The 14,189-nt window shown below is 39.0% G+C and overlaps 1 protein-coding gene, 1 long non-coding RNA gene and 1 other non-coding gene across 3 annotated transcripts; 1 reads left to right on the top strand and 2 right to left on the bottom strand.

The window, feature by feature from the left end:
- Positions 1-875: 875 nt before the first annotated feature.
- On the bottom strand, positions 876-1,601 carry LOC131302816 (pentatricopeptide repeat-containing protein At2g33760-like). Its single transcript, XM_058329610.1, has one exon. The coding sequence runs from the start codon at positions 1,599-1,601 to the stop codon at positions 876-878; it is 726 nt and encodes a 241-aa protein (XP_058185593.1).
- A 2,017-nt stretch (positions 1,602-3,618) lies between these two features.
- LOC131305731 (U2 spliceosomal RNA) lies at positions 3,619-3,813 on the top strand. Its single transcript, XR_009193294.1, has one exon. It is a non-coding gene; the product is annotated as a U2 spliceosomal RNA (small nuclear RNA).
- A 1,289-nt stretch (positions 3,814-5,102) lies between these two features.
- LOC131304560 (uncharacterized) lies at positions 5,103-5,687 on the bottom strand. The gene is made up of 2 exons (XR_009192425.1): positions 5,306-5,687; positions 5,103-5,215 (listed from the first exon to the last, which is right to left on the bottom strand). It is a non-coding gene; the product is annotated as an uncharacterized LOC131304560 (long non-coding RNA).
- Between the last annotated feature and the right edge of the window lie 8,502 nt (positions 5,688-14,189).

Below are 14,189 nucleotides of genomic sequence, written 5' to 3'. Positions count from 1 at the left end.
ATGTAAAGGTTTCATTTGCAAAGAAGGGATGAGGCACATTAGTGGATAAACTAATTTCCACGGTGTTTACCCTTGTGTCGTAAGTGTTGTTAGGCCTTTGAAATGATATGCGATGCTTGACTGTTGATATAAAAAAAGAAGAGAGAAGACGACACCGTATTCCATGTTTGGATTGAAAAATGTTTTGTGGAAGGATATGTGTGGATAAACTTGTGTACACGGGGTACTTCAAATGTTTTGGGAGTAGACATTGTTTAGCTAGCGAAATAGTAAAACCTTGCATGGTTAACATCTATGTCAAAGGACTTCATCTGGGTGCAATCAAAATGGAAAATTACAGTAAATGTGTTCTTGTTCGATGGAATTCCTCGATGAAAGTTAGGGTAATTCAATAGCTCAAGAAATCAGCTATTCAATTTACAACCAACTTCATGCATTTTCCTGCTTAAAACATCCACTGTCTCCTAAATTTCGACAATTTGTGGGTGTAACCGATCACAAGACACAAAACCATGGATCAATCCATTGGCTTCGACGCAGCTCCACCCGGGCTCCTTCATCGAATCGTTGTCTTTCATACGTCTCCGCACTTCTTCAACTTCATCCCACCTTTCATCAACAGCTTGAATGTTACTAAGTAAAGTGCAATAGCCAGCATTACTGGGTTCCAAATCCAAGAGCCTTTTTGCTGCATATTCCCCTAGTGTTTGGTTCCCATGAACTCTACAGGCTGCAAATAGCGCGCCCCAAATCCTACCATCCGAAAAAGCCACTAGTTTTAGAATTATAGCTAATGCCTCTTTGAGCTTCACAAATCGACCCAACAAATCCACGACACAAGTGTAATGATTCAGATCGGGTTCCATTCCAAATCTCTATTTCATGGCATAAAAGACTCCACAACCTTTACTTAGAATGTCAGAGTGGCTACAGGCAGATAATAAGCTCAAGAAGGTCACACTATTCGGCTCTATGCCTTCTTCCACCATTTGATGAAAAAGTTGCAGGGCCTCAAAACCTAGCCCATGGGCTCCACAGCCCTCAATCATCGACGTCCATGTCACAAGATCTCTATTGACCATCCTATCAAAAAATATTCTAGCATAAGAAAAGCTTCCACATCTTGCATACATGTTTAAGATAGAGGTTTCTAAGGGAGTATCTTCTTCAGGGGAATTAGAAAGTAAATTCTTGATAAGGTAAGCGTGGATTCCTTTACCCAGTTTCAGCGCGCCCATAAGGGTATACATAACGACAAGGCTTTTAAAGATTTCAGCCATAGGTTCTGTACTTCCGTTGCGCATTTGCCGGAATAGTTCTATGGCATCCTCAAAATGCCCTCCATCAACGAGACGTGATATCATAGCACTCCAAGTAATGTTATTCTTAAAGGGAATTTCTCCAAAAATTTGAGCTGCTACCTCCATGTCCCCACACTTTGCATAAAAATCCAACAATGAAGTTTGAAGAACATTGTCATAAAGTCCACTTTTAATAGCAACACCATGCAATCTTTCGCCCTGAAAAAGATCACCATTTTTCCCAGAAGCTGAAATAATCAAGGTCAATGTCTCACTGCTAGGCCTTATTTCACCTTGCATTTTGTTAAAGCACTTGTCAACTTCCATAATGTGGGGAGTGAATTCCACTTAAATCCTTTCCTCCTTCTGTTGAACGGTGTAGGGGCTCGCCGAGTCTGGAAATGTGTCTTCCGAGCTTGGGGTGGTTGGCGCCGAGCCTAGTACCTGTAAACCGGAGGGGGGTTCCTCCGGGTAGAGCCTCCGACGAGCTAGTTAGTACCCGGGGAAGATAAATCGAAACATAAAGCAAGGAATATAAGCCATTTAGTTAGGAGAGGAGTGTTGTGTACCTTAGTTGAGGGAAGAGCTTTGGTTATATAGAGAAAGAGGTGAGTGTAACTTAACGACTAAGTAAAAGCTATTAATAGAAAGTTACTATAAATGGAAAGTTTAGGAGACTTAGGAAGTAAGCTAGGTAAAAGTGCCAAGGAAGCTTCTAGAAACTTCCAGAAGGTCACAACTTACCGCGTCCATATACCGAGCAATAGCGAGCGACCGTATATTTTACCGAACGATAAAGATGTCTGTCGAGCTGGTGAAGTACTCCGAGCAACATAAAGAATTAACTTTTGAGCGATACAAAGAGCTGCCGAACGATACTATGTACTGCCGAGCGATACTAAGAACTGCCGAGCGATATAAAGAATCCCGAGCGTACTTAAGACAAATGTTCGGCAATACTTGTGGAATAATACTTTACTTGTTGAAATCGTTTGGCTATAATGATGTGGCTTTGGCAAGATAATAAATGAAAGTCCTGAAACTTAAATATGAACAAAGATAACACCTTATGGTCCTTCCGAGATATGACGGTACCCCTTTTGGACCTTATGAACTGAGGGAAATTTGGCCCCCTACACATAATATCCTTTCTTGAGATGTACCAAGAAATCAAGATATTCCACGAAACAACATCCCTTCTCTCAATTTCACTGAAAAAGATTTCTACCTCATTGATACTACCCGCATTACTGTACATTTTCAAAATTGAATTCTGAAGAGAACCCGTAATCAGAAACCCTCTTTTCATCACATAAGAATGCAATTGCCTCCCTTCAACCAGTCTTCTATAAGAACAACACGCTTGCAACATGACCACCACCGTCACCGGACCGGGTTCCAACTTCAATTGCATTTCACGGAACAATTCAAAAGCATCAGTTACATTTCTTTCGTAAACATAACCCAAAATCACTGTAGTCCAGGACACCAAATCCCTTTCAGACATTTCATCAAACACCCGACAAGCATAACCAATGTACCCACATTTCACATACACATCCATCATTGTATTGCAGAAATACACAAATAATCAAAAACCGTTTCATCATCAGGATTCACCCAAGTCAAGACTTATGGTGAGGGTGTGAGATAACCTGAGGGAGTCGAGCTCAGAGGGGTGCTCCTCAAGAGAGTTTTTCGTATTGTTATTGTGTATGATCGTATAATAGTTAAGTTTCTCTCAATTTGTGTGTGAGTGTTTGGTTTTGATCCTCGACGCACTACACAACCTTGAGACATAGAGGATTTGATGTCAACAATGTTTCTGCAGGTTAGGCTCTCTATGTCTAAAGACTTTCCCTAGAAAATTATTTTGTTCCTCTCACACCACATGTGGTAGACGGTTACTGAAAGAGAGAACTTGAGAAAGTATTTAGCCATGGTCGAACACCTAGCCAGGCTTCTCATCCGAGGAATGATATAGTGCTCATTATCAAAGGAAGAAAGACGTTCAACCTTGACCTCTAATAAAGGATGGAAAACCAGCTATCTATAGAGCTAATTTCGGGGGGGTGGGGTGTGGTTTATCCTAAGCAACTTGATACTCAATAAATTCAACAGTTACTACAATGTAACTGGGATACATGGATTCACAATGTGCTCATAGGCTTCAAACAACCGAGTCGAACTGACGGCACAAACCCAGTAAAGCAAAACCCAGTTTGCAATTTTGGGGTTTGTTTCCCACATCGACTATGCAGAATAACGAGGAGAGAAAATGTGACTATAAAATAAATAGCCCAAGAGAAAGGAAGACATAGCTTTCTCGGCCTTCTGGCTAAGATCCAGTGTAGTATCTATTCTTATTTGTTTAATATTTGATATGTGGGCCATCGGCTCGCTCTTTATTAAATTAATTTTTTGAGGGGGAGGGCCCACTACGGTACGCCTACGTGGGTCTCTCATGCGTCGCTTTGGTGTTGCACTATTGCCTTGGCCTGGCGCACCTCACCCAAACCAAGTTCAAAGGATTCTTCAACTTCATGTCTAGAACCAAATAAATTTGCTTGACATCCGCAGATGTGTCAGCTATTTACTGTCTAAAACTCAGTAAAAAACAAATTAAAAATATTTGCGGCATCACATGCACCTCAGGTGCCATTCGAGTGTGCCCCAGCACATTTAAGTTGCGCCCGGCGCATCAACATGTCATGTCCAATTTGGTATTTTTTTTTATTGCCTGTCCAATTTGGTACGGTTGAAAATTTTATATTCTATGTGAGATTATGTAGGATTTTATGCTAGAAGAATTGCATAATGACACCAGTAAAAGTAATCAAACAGTCAACCAAAATATCTTCGAAAAGTCTGTGGGGGTGTTTGAGGCACGCGGAACCGCGCTCTCCCTTAATTATGAACGATACACCTCCAAAACCAGGTTGGATGATGTTATTTCCTCAAAATATGTCACACCCTCGATTTTCAACATAAATAAAGAATACTCTTTTGATAAATAAAGTCATCGTAATAATACAATTAATACCCAAAAGATCTTCCTTTCCCCTGTTCTCAAATAAGATTCAAATATTACATTTTTGGCTCAATGGCCTCAAGTTATCGAAATGCCAATGATTGAAGAAAATAATATTACAGCTGTATCAAATGCCTTTCCAAATTACTTCTTTCAAATCAAATGCAAATAATCGCCTCTTTTATACCTTTGAAAGACATGATCAATATGTACAATATGCACGCCATGCCAACTTCCTTGTTTTTGTACCTGAAAATGATAGGGTTGAGCATACATGCGCCCAGTAGATAATTCTATACTCAAGTTATATGAAAATATAATAAGTTATGCCTCAAGTGTGAATGAATATCAACAGATAAGCCCAAAGTTCACATGATCCTCAACATGCAGCATACTACAGCCAAGGGATTCTAGACAATCCTAACCATTCGCACACTAAGCTAGAATTGCTAATATTCCTACTTCAGCCTAAACATACCATTAATTTGGGTTTCAGTCGTCCTCAACAGTTTTAGTCACATTTCATTTGTTATCACAAATCTTGATATTTATAAATACCACGTTTAGTTCTCATTCGTCTTTCGTTCATTACCATGCAATTTCATTTTCTCATTCCTTTTTATATCAAAACAGAGTAGAAAAATACTCACTCTGTTGATTCGAGCCAGAATACCGAAATCCGTTGATTTGTGCCCAAATACCTGAAACCGTTGATTCGCTTAGAATGCCAAAGGATTTTTATCAAAATCCTTTAACCAAAACCAAAACCAAAACCAAAACCAAAATCTCTTTTATCAACTTCATAAACCAATTTCGTATCATGTGTTTGAGCCTAAGCTCCTGCCGGGCCAATTAAAGGACCCCGATGTCCTCTGCCAGTCACCTTACCCATAAGGAGGTCTTGAAGTATCCAATATGAGCATTTAGCTCCTGCCGGGCCAGTTAAAGGACCCCGAAGTCCTCTGCCAGGCACTCACCCATAGATGAGTCCGGAAGTATCCAATATGAGCATTTAGCTCCTGCCGGGCCAGTTAAAGGACCCCGATGTCCTCTGCCAGACACTCACCCATCGATGAGTCCTGAATGTTCTCGTTGTGTCCGTTTGTTATTCACATTTCAATTCGCGTTTCCAATTTACAAACACCAAACCATCTAGTCATTTCTCAATTTAATCAGACAAGTACTTCTCTACCAATTATGCATGTCACAATATTCCTTATAGTCTATGATGTTCACGAACTCCTTTACGCTACTATGACCTTTACAACGATACTCCAACTATGCTAACAAAAACCAGTGGCACAGATACGCTCGACGAGTCATACGATATGATCTTTCAAACTTAGGAATGATTTTAAGATTACAGGGCAATCTTCTAAAAATCCCCATAAATCGAGTTCTTAATATTTTTGAACGATTCTAGTCCCGATAGCTGTGCAATTAAACTAGGTACAAAAGATGCGAAGGAACCCTAGTCAAATTCGCACTCGAAATATGGCTAAACAGGCATTTACAGAAGCAATACGAATCTGTCAAACAACAACGTGACAGATTCGTGACCAGTTTTCTAAAATCCACCATTAATTCAATTCTCAACGGTTTCATATGATTCTAGCGGAATTAGAATGGGCTTTAAGTCTACTCTATTTCATACGAAGGAGCCAAAATTCAATTCTAAGCTTAAGAAGGCGTAAAATCCCAAAAACAAAGACTTTGTTCTGCAAAATTTCGGAAATGAAAGAGATAGCCTCAAACAACGATTTTAAGCACGATCTATCAACATAATCAACATACAAACGCATAACAAGCATAGGAAATCCCTACCTCATGGGTTTTGAGCAAAACCCAACCCTTTGACCGAGTCAACCGAGTTCCCACGTGCCCCGATCGTAATTTTTCTTGGATGGATAGGTAGCCCTCGTTCCATAGAACAACTTTAATTCTTGGACTTTGTCTGGAATCACGCCCCAAGTAGATGAAATCAAGGAGAGAGAGAGAGAGAGAGAGAGAGAGAGAGAGAGAGAGAGAGAGAGAGAGAGAGAGAGAGATTGTGATGTGTGTGGGTGTGCCTGGGAAAGAAGAAGGGGGGGACTATTCGCAGCCCCGTATTTTCTCCCTTAGCCTGTTAAAAATTTCCAATTATATTCGACAGTTAGTTACCGAAGTTGGAATACATTTTCAGCATACAATTACTGAAATATAATATTTTTTTCAACAGCTATTTACCGAAAATGTATGTTCGACAGTTGTTTACCGAAGGTTGAACATATTTTCGACATGTAGTTACCGAAATATAATCTTGTTTTCAATAGCTATTTACCGAAATGTTATGTATGATTTTCAACAACTATTTACCGAAATGTAGTGGGCTAAGAGAGAAAATACGGGGCTGCGAATAGTCGCCCCCAAAAAGAAACAAGTGGGGGAACATAATTCCCTACACACACCAATGCACTTTACATTTGCATCCCGAACTTCTAATTTCCAGCAAATTTACCCCAAATTAAATAACCGCGTCATTTCTCGTTTTCTACTAATTTTGCCTTTACCAACGACTGTAACATTTCTTAAAAAAAAAATTTCTTTTTTTACGGGTCTCTACAAAATACAACGATATTTCAGTCCACTTTTTTTGAGTGAAGCGACACTTTACGAACCAATTATTGCCCAACACCCAAATACTCTGAGAAATATATGATCATGATGTGCAGATAATTGCATAGCCAAGCCTTGAAGAAGTTTGAGCAAATGTTTTGTTTTTCTTAATTTTTGTGTTGTTCTCGAAAGGAGATGAAGGAGCTATTTAATCTCAAAGTCCTTTTCTATTCCCTTTTCTCCTACTACACCACCATCACTTTACCAATGTCTTCGGATTAAGAATATTTTGAGAATGTCAGAAATCCCTAGTGGCAGCACTAAAGATGATAGTTGTTAATCCTTTTCGGTGTTCTCATTTGGAAATATTCTAAATTTTTGTTGTGTTGGTTGTTTTAGCAAGACACCCAAATTTGAATTTGAAAAAATTTAAGCCCCGCTATGATAAAGTTTGGATACTCTATGAACATTGTAAAACACTTAAGCAAATAAGAAATTACTTTAAAAAGTAATTTATTACCAAATTGAACGTAGAACATGTTTTAGCCTTAGTGGCTATGGCGATTTTTGTTGTTGTCTTGTTTCTATTCAGTTTTCATGAACGAAATGCAAATTTTTTTACGGCTGGATTCCGCCATCTTTTAGTAATTTAAAATTTCTATTCATTCATATACAATGGGTCTTGATCCAACAGTCCAACTTAAAATGAGAAACATACACGCGTTTTACCGGAATGAATCATATTTTGACCCATTGAGGGTAAAATGATCACTTATTTTGATGTACAAAAGATTTTTTTTATCCAAACTACTTTGGATAGAAAGTAAATTGGACAAGCTTTCAAACGATTCAAACCACGAACAAATTGGAGTTCGGATGTGTCCGGGGTAAGTCCGCAAAGTTTGAGCAGCATTAATGCGTCTCAGGCGGAATCCTTCACGCGCAGGCTCATCTAATTACGCCCCGGGCACATCTTGAAATGCCACAACAAGTCCCAACTTTGCGGAATTGCCCCAGACACTCTCGAACTCTAATTCGCTCGTGGTTTGAACCGTTAGAAAGCTTGTCCAATCTATTTTCCTACTGAATTGGTTTTGATGAAAATTGATTTGAACATCAAAATATATGACCATTTTACCCTCAATTGGTCGGGAAAAAAATTATTTCAATAAAACGCTCGTATTGTTTTCATTTTGAATCAGATTAAGACCAATTATTTAATAATAAATATGGCTTTCACTGTATTAAAACTTGATGGAAACGAACAATGAAAATATTGAGGTTTTATTTATGTAAAGGTGGTCGAAGGGAGAGTGATTCAAAGATCATCACCCATTTACACATTCTAAGTTCCATTTGATGGCCACGTCCCTAGTTCTAGGGTATTCCTTCATTCTGTAAGAGTGCCCGGCCACAAGATTCATTGGGCTCACCACACTTCACCAAATAATCAAAAACCGTTTCGTCATCAGGATTCACCCAAGGCAAGACTTGTGGTGAGGTTGAGAGATAACCTGAGGGAGTCGAGCTCAGAGGGGTGCTCCTCAAAAGAGTTTTTTGTAATGTTATTGTGTATGATCCTATAATAATTAAGTTTCTCTTAATTTGTGTGTGAGTGTTTGGTATTGATCCTCGATGCACTCCACGACCATGAGACATAGAGGATTTGCTGCCTATAAGATTTCTGCAGGTTAGGCTCTTTATGTGTAGAGACTTTAACTAGAAAATTATTTTGTTACTCTCACACGGTAGACGGTTTTCATGAAAGAGAGTACTTGTGAAAGTATTTAGCCATGGTCGAACACCTAGCCAGGCTTCTCGTCTGAGGAATGATATAGCGCTCATTATTGAAATATCTTGATCATCATGTTTTAAGGGAAGGAATAAAGATGTTCAACCTTGACCCCTATTAAAGGATGGGAAACTAAGCAATCTTATACTCAATAAATTCAGCAGTAATTACAATGTAATTGGGATACACGGATTCACGAGGTGCTCATAGACTTCGGCAATTTTTGTAGTTGTCTTGTTTTTATCAAGTTTTCATGAACGAAACACAAATTTTTTTATGGCTGGATTCCCCCATGTTTTAGTACTATAAAATCTCTATTTATTCATATACAATGGGTCATATTTTGACCGGAATGAATCATAATTTGACCCTTTGTGGGTAAAATGGTCACTTCATTTGATGTACAAATAATTTTTTATCCAAACTACTTTAGATAGAAAGTAAATTATACAAGCTTTCTAACGGTTCAAACCACGCTCAAATTGCAATTTGGGGTTTCCGGGCAAGTCCGCAAAGTTTGAGCAGCATTCATGCGTCTCAGGCGCAATTCTTCGCGCCCAGGCGCATCTGAAAGCTCCCCAGGCGCGCCCAGGCGCATCTGAAAGCTCCCCGGGCGCATCTTGAAATTCCACAAGAAGTCCCAACTTTGCGGACTTGCCCCAGACACTCTCGAACTCCAATTCGTTCGAGGTTTGAACCGATAGAAAGCTTGTCCAATTTAAAATAATAAATAAATAAGGCAAATTATAAAATAATAAATAAGGCTTTCACTTTTTTGAAACATGATGGAAATGAACTACTTAAATAATGACGTTTTGTTTATGTAAATGTAGTCAAAGGGAGAGTGATTTAAAGATCATTAGAGCGACAAAGGCTAAAGTACATTTTCGCACCCAATTTACACATTCTAAGTTTTATTTGATGCCTACATCCCCAGTTCTAGGATATTCGTTCATTCTGTAAGAGTGTCCGACAACAAAATTCATTGGGCTCACAACACTTTACCAAATAATCAAAAACCGTTTCATCATCAGTATTCACCCAGGGCAAGACTTGTGGTGAGGGTGAGTGATAACCTGAGGGAGTCGATCTCAGAGGGGTGCTCCTCCAAAGAGTTTTTCGTAATGTTATTGCGTATGATCCTATGTTATTCGTTCATTTTGTGAGAGTGCCCGGCCACAAGATTCATTGGTCTTGATCTCTACAATGTAATTGGGATACACGGATTCACGAAGTGCTCATAGACTTCGGCGATTTTTGTAGTTGTCTTGTTTCCATCAAGTTTTCTTGAACGAAACGCAAATTTTTTTATGGCTGGATTCCACCATCTTTTAGTACTTTAAAATTTCTATTTATTGATATACAATGGGTCTTGATCCAACTTAAAATGAGAAACATACACGCGTTTTACAGGAATGAATCATATTTTGACCATTTGAGGGTAAAATGGTCACTTCATTTGATGTACAAATGATTTTTTATCCATACTACTTTAGATAGAAAGTAAATTAGACAAGCTTTCTAACGGTTCAAACTACGCTCAAATTGCAATTTGTGGTGTCCGGGGCAAGTCCGCAAAGTTTGAGCAGCATTAATGCGTCTCAGGCGCAATCCTTCGTGCCCAGACGCATCTAAATGCGCCCTGGGCGCTTCTTGAAATTCCACAACAAGTCTCAACTTTGCGGACTTGCCCAGACACTCCCGAACTCCAATTCGCTCGAGGTTTGAACCAATAGAAAGCTTGTCCAATCTACTTTCCTATCGAGTTGGTTCCAATGAAAATTAATTTGCACATCAAAATACATGAACATTTTACCCTCAATTGATCGGGAAAAAAAAATATTTCAACAAAACGCTCATATTGTTTTCATTTTGAATCGGACTAAGACCAATTATAGAATAATAAATAAGGCTTTCACTTTATTAAAACAAGATGGAAACGAACAATTAAAATAATGAAGTTTCGTTTATGTAAATGTAGTCCAAAGGGGAGTGATTTATAGATCATTAGAGCGACAAAGGCTAAAGTACATTTTTGCACCCATTTACACATTCTAAGTTCCATTTGATGCCCACATCCACATTCTAAGTTTCATCATCAGTATTCACCCAAGGCAAGACTTGTGGTGAGGGTGAGTGATAACCTGAGGGAGTCGAGCTCAGAGGGGTGCTGGTCAAGAGAGTTTTTCGTAATGTTATTGCGTATGATCCTATGTTATTCATTCATTTTGTGAGAGTGCCCGGCCACAAGATTCATTGGGCTCATCACACTTCATTAAATAATCAAAAACCGTTTCATCATCAGGATTCACCCAATGCAAGACTTGTCGTGAGGGTGAGAGATAACATGAGGGAGTCGAGCTCAGAGGGGTGCTCCTCAAGAGAGTTTTTCATAATGTTATTGCGTATGATCCTATAATAGTTAAGTTTCTCTCAATTTGTGCGTGAGTGTTTGGTTTTCATCCTCGACGCACTGCTCAACCATGAGACATAGAGGATTTGTTATTAACATGGTTTCTGCAGGTTAGGCTCTCTATGTCTAGAGACTTTCCCTAGAAAATTATTTTGTTCCTCTCACACAGTAGACGGTTACTGAAAGAGAGAACTTGAAAAAGTATTTAGCCATGGTCGAACCACTAGCCAGGCTTCCAATCCGAGGAATGATATAGCGCTCATTATCGAAATATCTTGATCATCTTGTTTTAAGGGAAGAAAGAAAGACGTTCAACCTTGACCCCTAATAAAGGATGGGAAACCATCTATCTATTGGGATAACTGGGGGGGTGGGTGGGTGGGTGGTGTGTTGGGGTTTATCCTAAGCAATTTGATACTCGATAAATTAAATTAAGCAGTAACTACAATGTAATTGGGATACACGGATTCACGTGGTGCTCATAGGCTTCGGCGATTTTTGTAGTTGTCATGTTTCTATCCTGTTTTCATGAATGAAACGACTTATGGCTGAATTCCGCCATCTTTTAGTAATTTAAAATCTCTATTTATTCATATACATTGGGTCTTGATCCAACTTAAAATGAGAAACATACAAGCGTTTTACCGGAATGAATCATATTTTGACCCATCAAGGGTAAAATGATCACTTTTTTTGATGTACAAAAGATTTTTTTATCCAAACTACTTTGGATAGAAAGTAAATTGGACAAACTTTCGAACGGTTCAAACCACGAGCAAATTGGAGTTCGGATGTGTCCCGGGCAAGTCCGCAAAGTTTGAGCAGCATTAATGCATCTCAGGCGCAATCCTTCGCGCGCAGGCGCATCTAATTGCGCCCTGAGCGCATCTTGAAATGCCACAACAAGTCCCAACTTTGCGGACTTGCCCCTGATACTCCCGAACTCCAATTCGTAGTGGTTATAACCGTTAGAAAGTTTGTTCAATCTACTTTCTTACCGAATTAGTTTTGATGAAAATTAATTTGTACATCAAAATACATGACCATTTTACCCTCAATGGGTCGGGAAAAAAATTATTTCAATAAAACGCTCGTATTGTTTTCATTTTGAATCGGATTAAGACCAATTATATAATAATAAATAAGGCATTCACTGTATTAAAACATGATGGAAATGAAAAATTAAAATAATGAAATTTTATTTATGTAAAGGTTGTCGACGGGAGAGTGATTCAAAGATCATCAGAGCGACAAAGGCTAAATTATGTTTTCGCGCCCATTTACACATTCTAAGTTCCATTTGATGCCCAGTTCCCCAGCTCTAGGGTATTTGTTCATTCTGTAAGAGTGCCCGGCCACAAGATTCATTGGGCTCACGACACTTCATTAAATACTCAAAAACCTTTTCATCATCATGATTCACCCAAGGCACAACTTGTGGTAAGGGTGAGAGATAACCTGAGTGAGTCGAGCTCAGAGGGGTGCTCCTCAAGAGAGTTTTTCGTATACAACACCACAAAAAATTCGTATATAAACCAGAAAATCTCATATATTGGGCCACTAAAATTAATAAAAGTAAGCCACAAAATTCATAAAGGTGTACTGTACACACTTTCGTAAGATGAGCCACAAAAGCTAATAAAGTGAGCTACAAATAGTCGTAAAAATCAGCCACAAAATTCGTATGTGATGGTGTGTATTGTAGTTTTTTCCGTTCTGGTAATTATCTACACATCGTAATCATATATTTCTCAGAGTATTTGAATGTTGGGCAATAATCGATTCGGTGGTTTTGTTTCACGGTAAAAAAGTGGACTTAAAGATCGATCATTGTATTTTGAGAAAATAACATCATCCAACTCGGTTCAAAAGGAAATGTATCGTTCATAAGAGGAGTGCGGTTCCGCTTGCCTAAACCACCCCAAAGCTTTTCTAATATATATTTCGTTGAGTACAATGATTTGTCGCATAGCCAAATAACATATGGGCTAATAGAAGAACCAATGACCTCTAGAGTTTTTGTTTTTTGTTTGATCCAGAATTACGGAGTTCACTGTGAAAACATTTTGCACTTTTTGCTTTCACTGTATCAAAAGAGAAAAAACTGAATGCTCCCGATGAGCAATTCAAATGCGCCTAAGGCGCATTGCAAAATCAGAGAAAGTATGGATGCACCCAGACGCAACTTAAATGCATCTGGGCCGCACTCGAATTGTGCCTGAGGTGCATGTGATGCAACAAATCTTTTTGATTTTATTTTTTAATGAGTTTTTCTTGTCCGAATTGGCAGGAGACTAAAAAGGCAATCCTTTAAACATAATAAGGATTGTTAAAGCATAAGAGATCCACAAGAAGCCCATACGAATTGATTTCTGTTAGTGGACAACTCCTTCGGGAGTTGCTGAGTAGGCCGGCCGTGAGGTGAGAGGAGAGTAATGTGAGGAAAAATAGAGATGTTGGGGTGAGGGAAAAACATAGTGAGCCAAGTGTTAGGAGCTCGAGGAGAGTTTTTCATCTCACATTGTAACCTCTTATTTTTCGTATAGTGGATTATCTCTCTCTCCCGTGGATGTATACCCTAGTTCGGGAAACCACTTATTTTCTTGTTTGTTGTTACCTTGTTTATTGCGTGTTTAATTTTTTCGATTACGCTTCCGTTTGCGCATGGGATTGATTTAGGGGAATATTCCCAACAATTCCAAGGGTTGTTCAAGCATAAAGAGAGGCACAAGAAGCTAGTACTTACAGAACCCAACCTTGAAGAAGTTTCGAGTAAGTTTTTTGTTTTGTTCTCAAAAGGAGATGAAGGAGCTATTTAATCTCAAAGTCGTTTTTCTGTTCCTTTTTCTCCCTCCCATATTCCCCAGCTATTTGCATACCCCGTAGATAATGGAGGGGATGGTGTTGGCAGTGGTATGCGCAGCACTGTGTTGTGCACCTCTGAGTCTTTGAATCGTGCATCCGATGACTCGAATCTCATCTCGACAATAAATGGCTCTCAATTGTTGATTGCATCTAAGCCGTCGGATGCGCGATCCAATGGCTCGAATGTGCAAA

Source organism: Rhododendron vialii, chromosome 10a (assembly GCF_030253575.1).
Source record: "Rhododendron vialii isolate Sample 1 chromosome 10a, ASM3025357v1".
NCBI classification, from domain to species: Eukaryota; Viridiplantae; Streptophyta; class Magnoliopsida; order Ericales; family Ericaceae; genus Rhododendron; species Rhododendron vialii.
The sequence above is the reverse complement of the archived record's forward strand: the minus strand, read 5'-3'. Positions and strand labels throughout refer to the sequence as shown.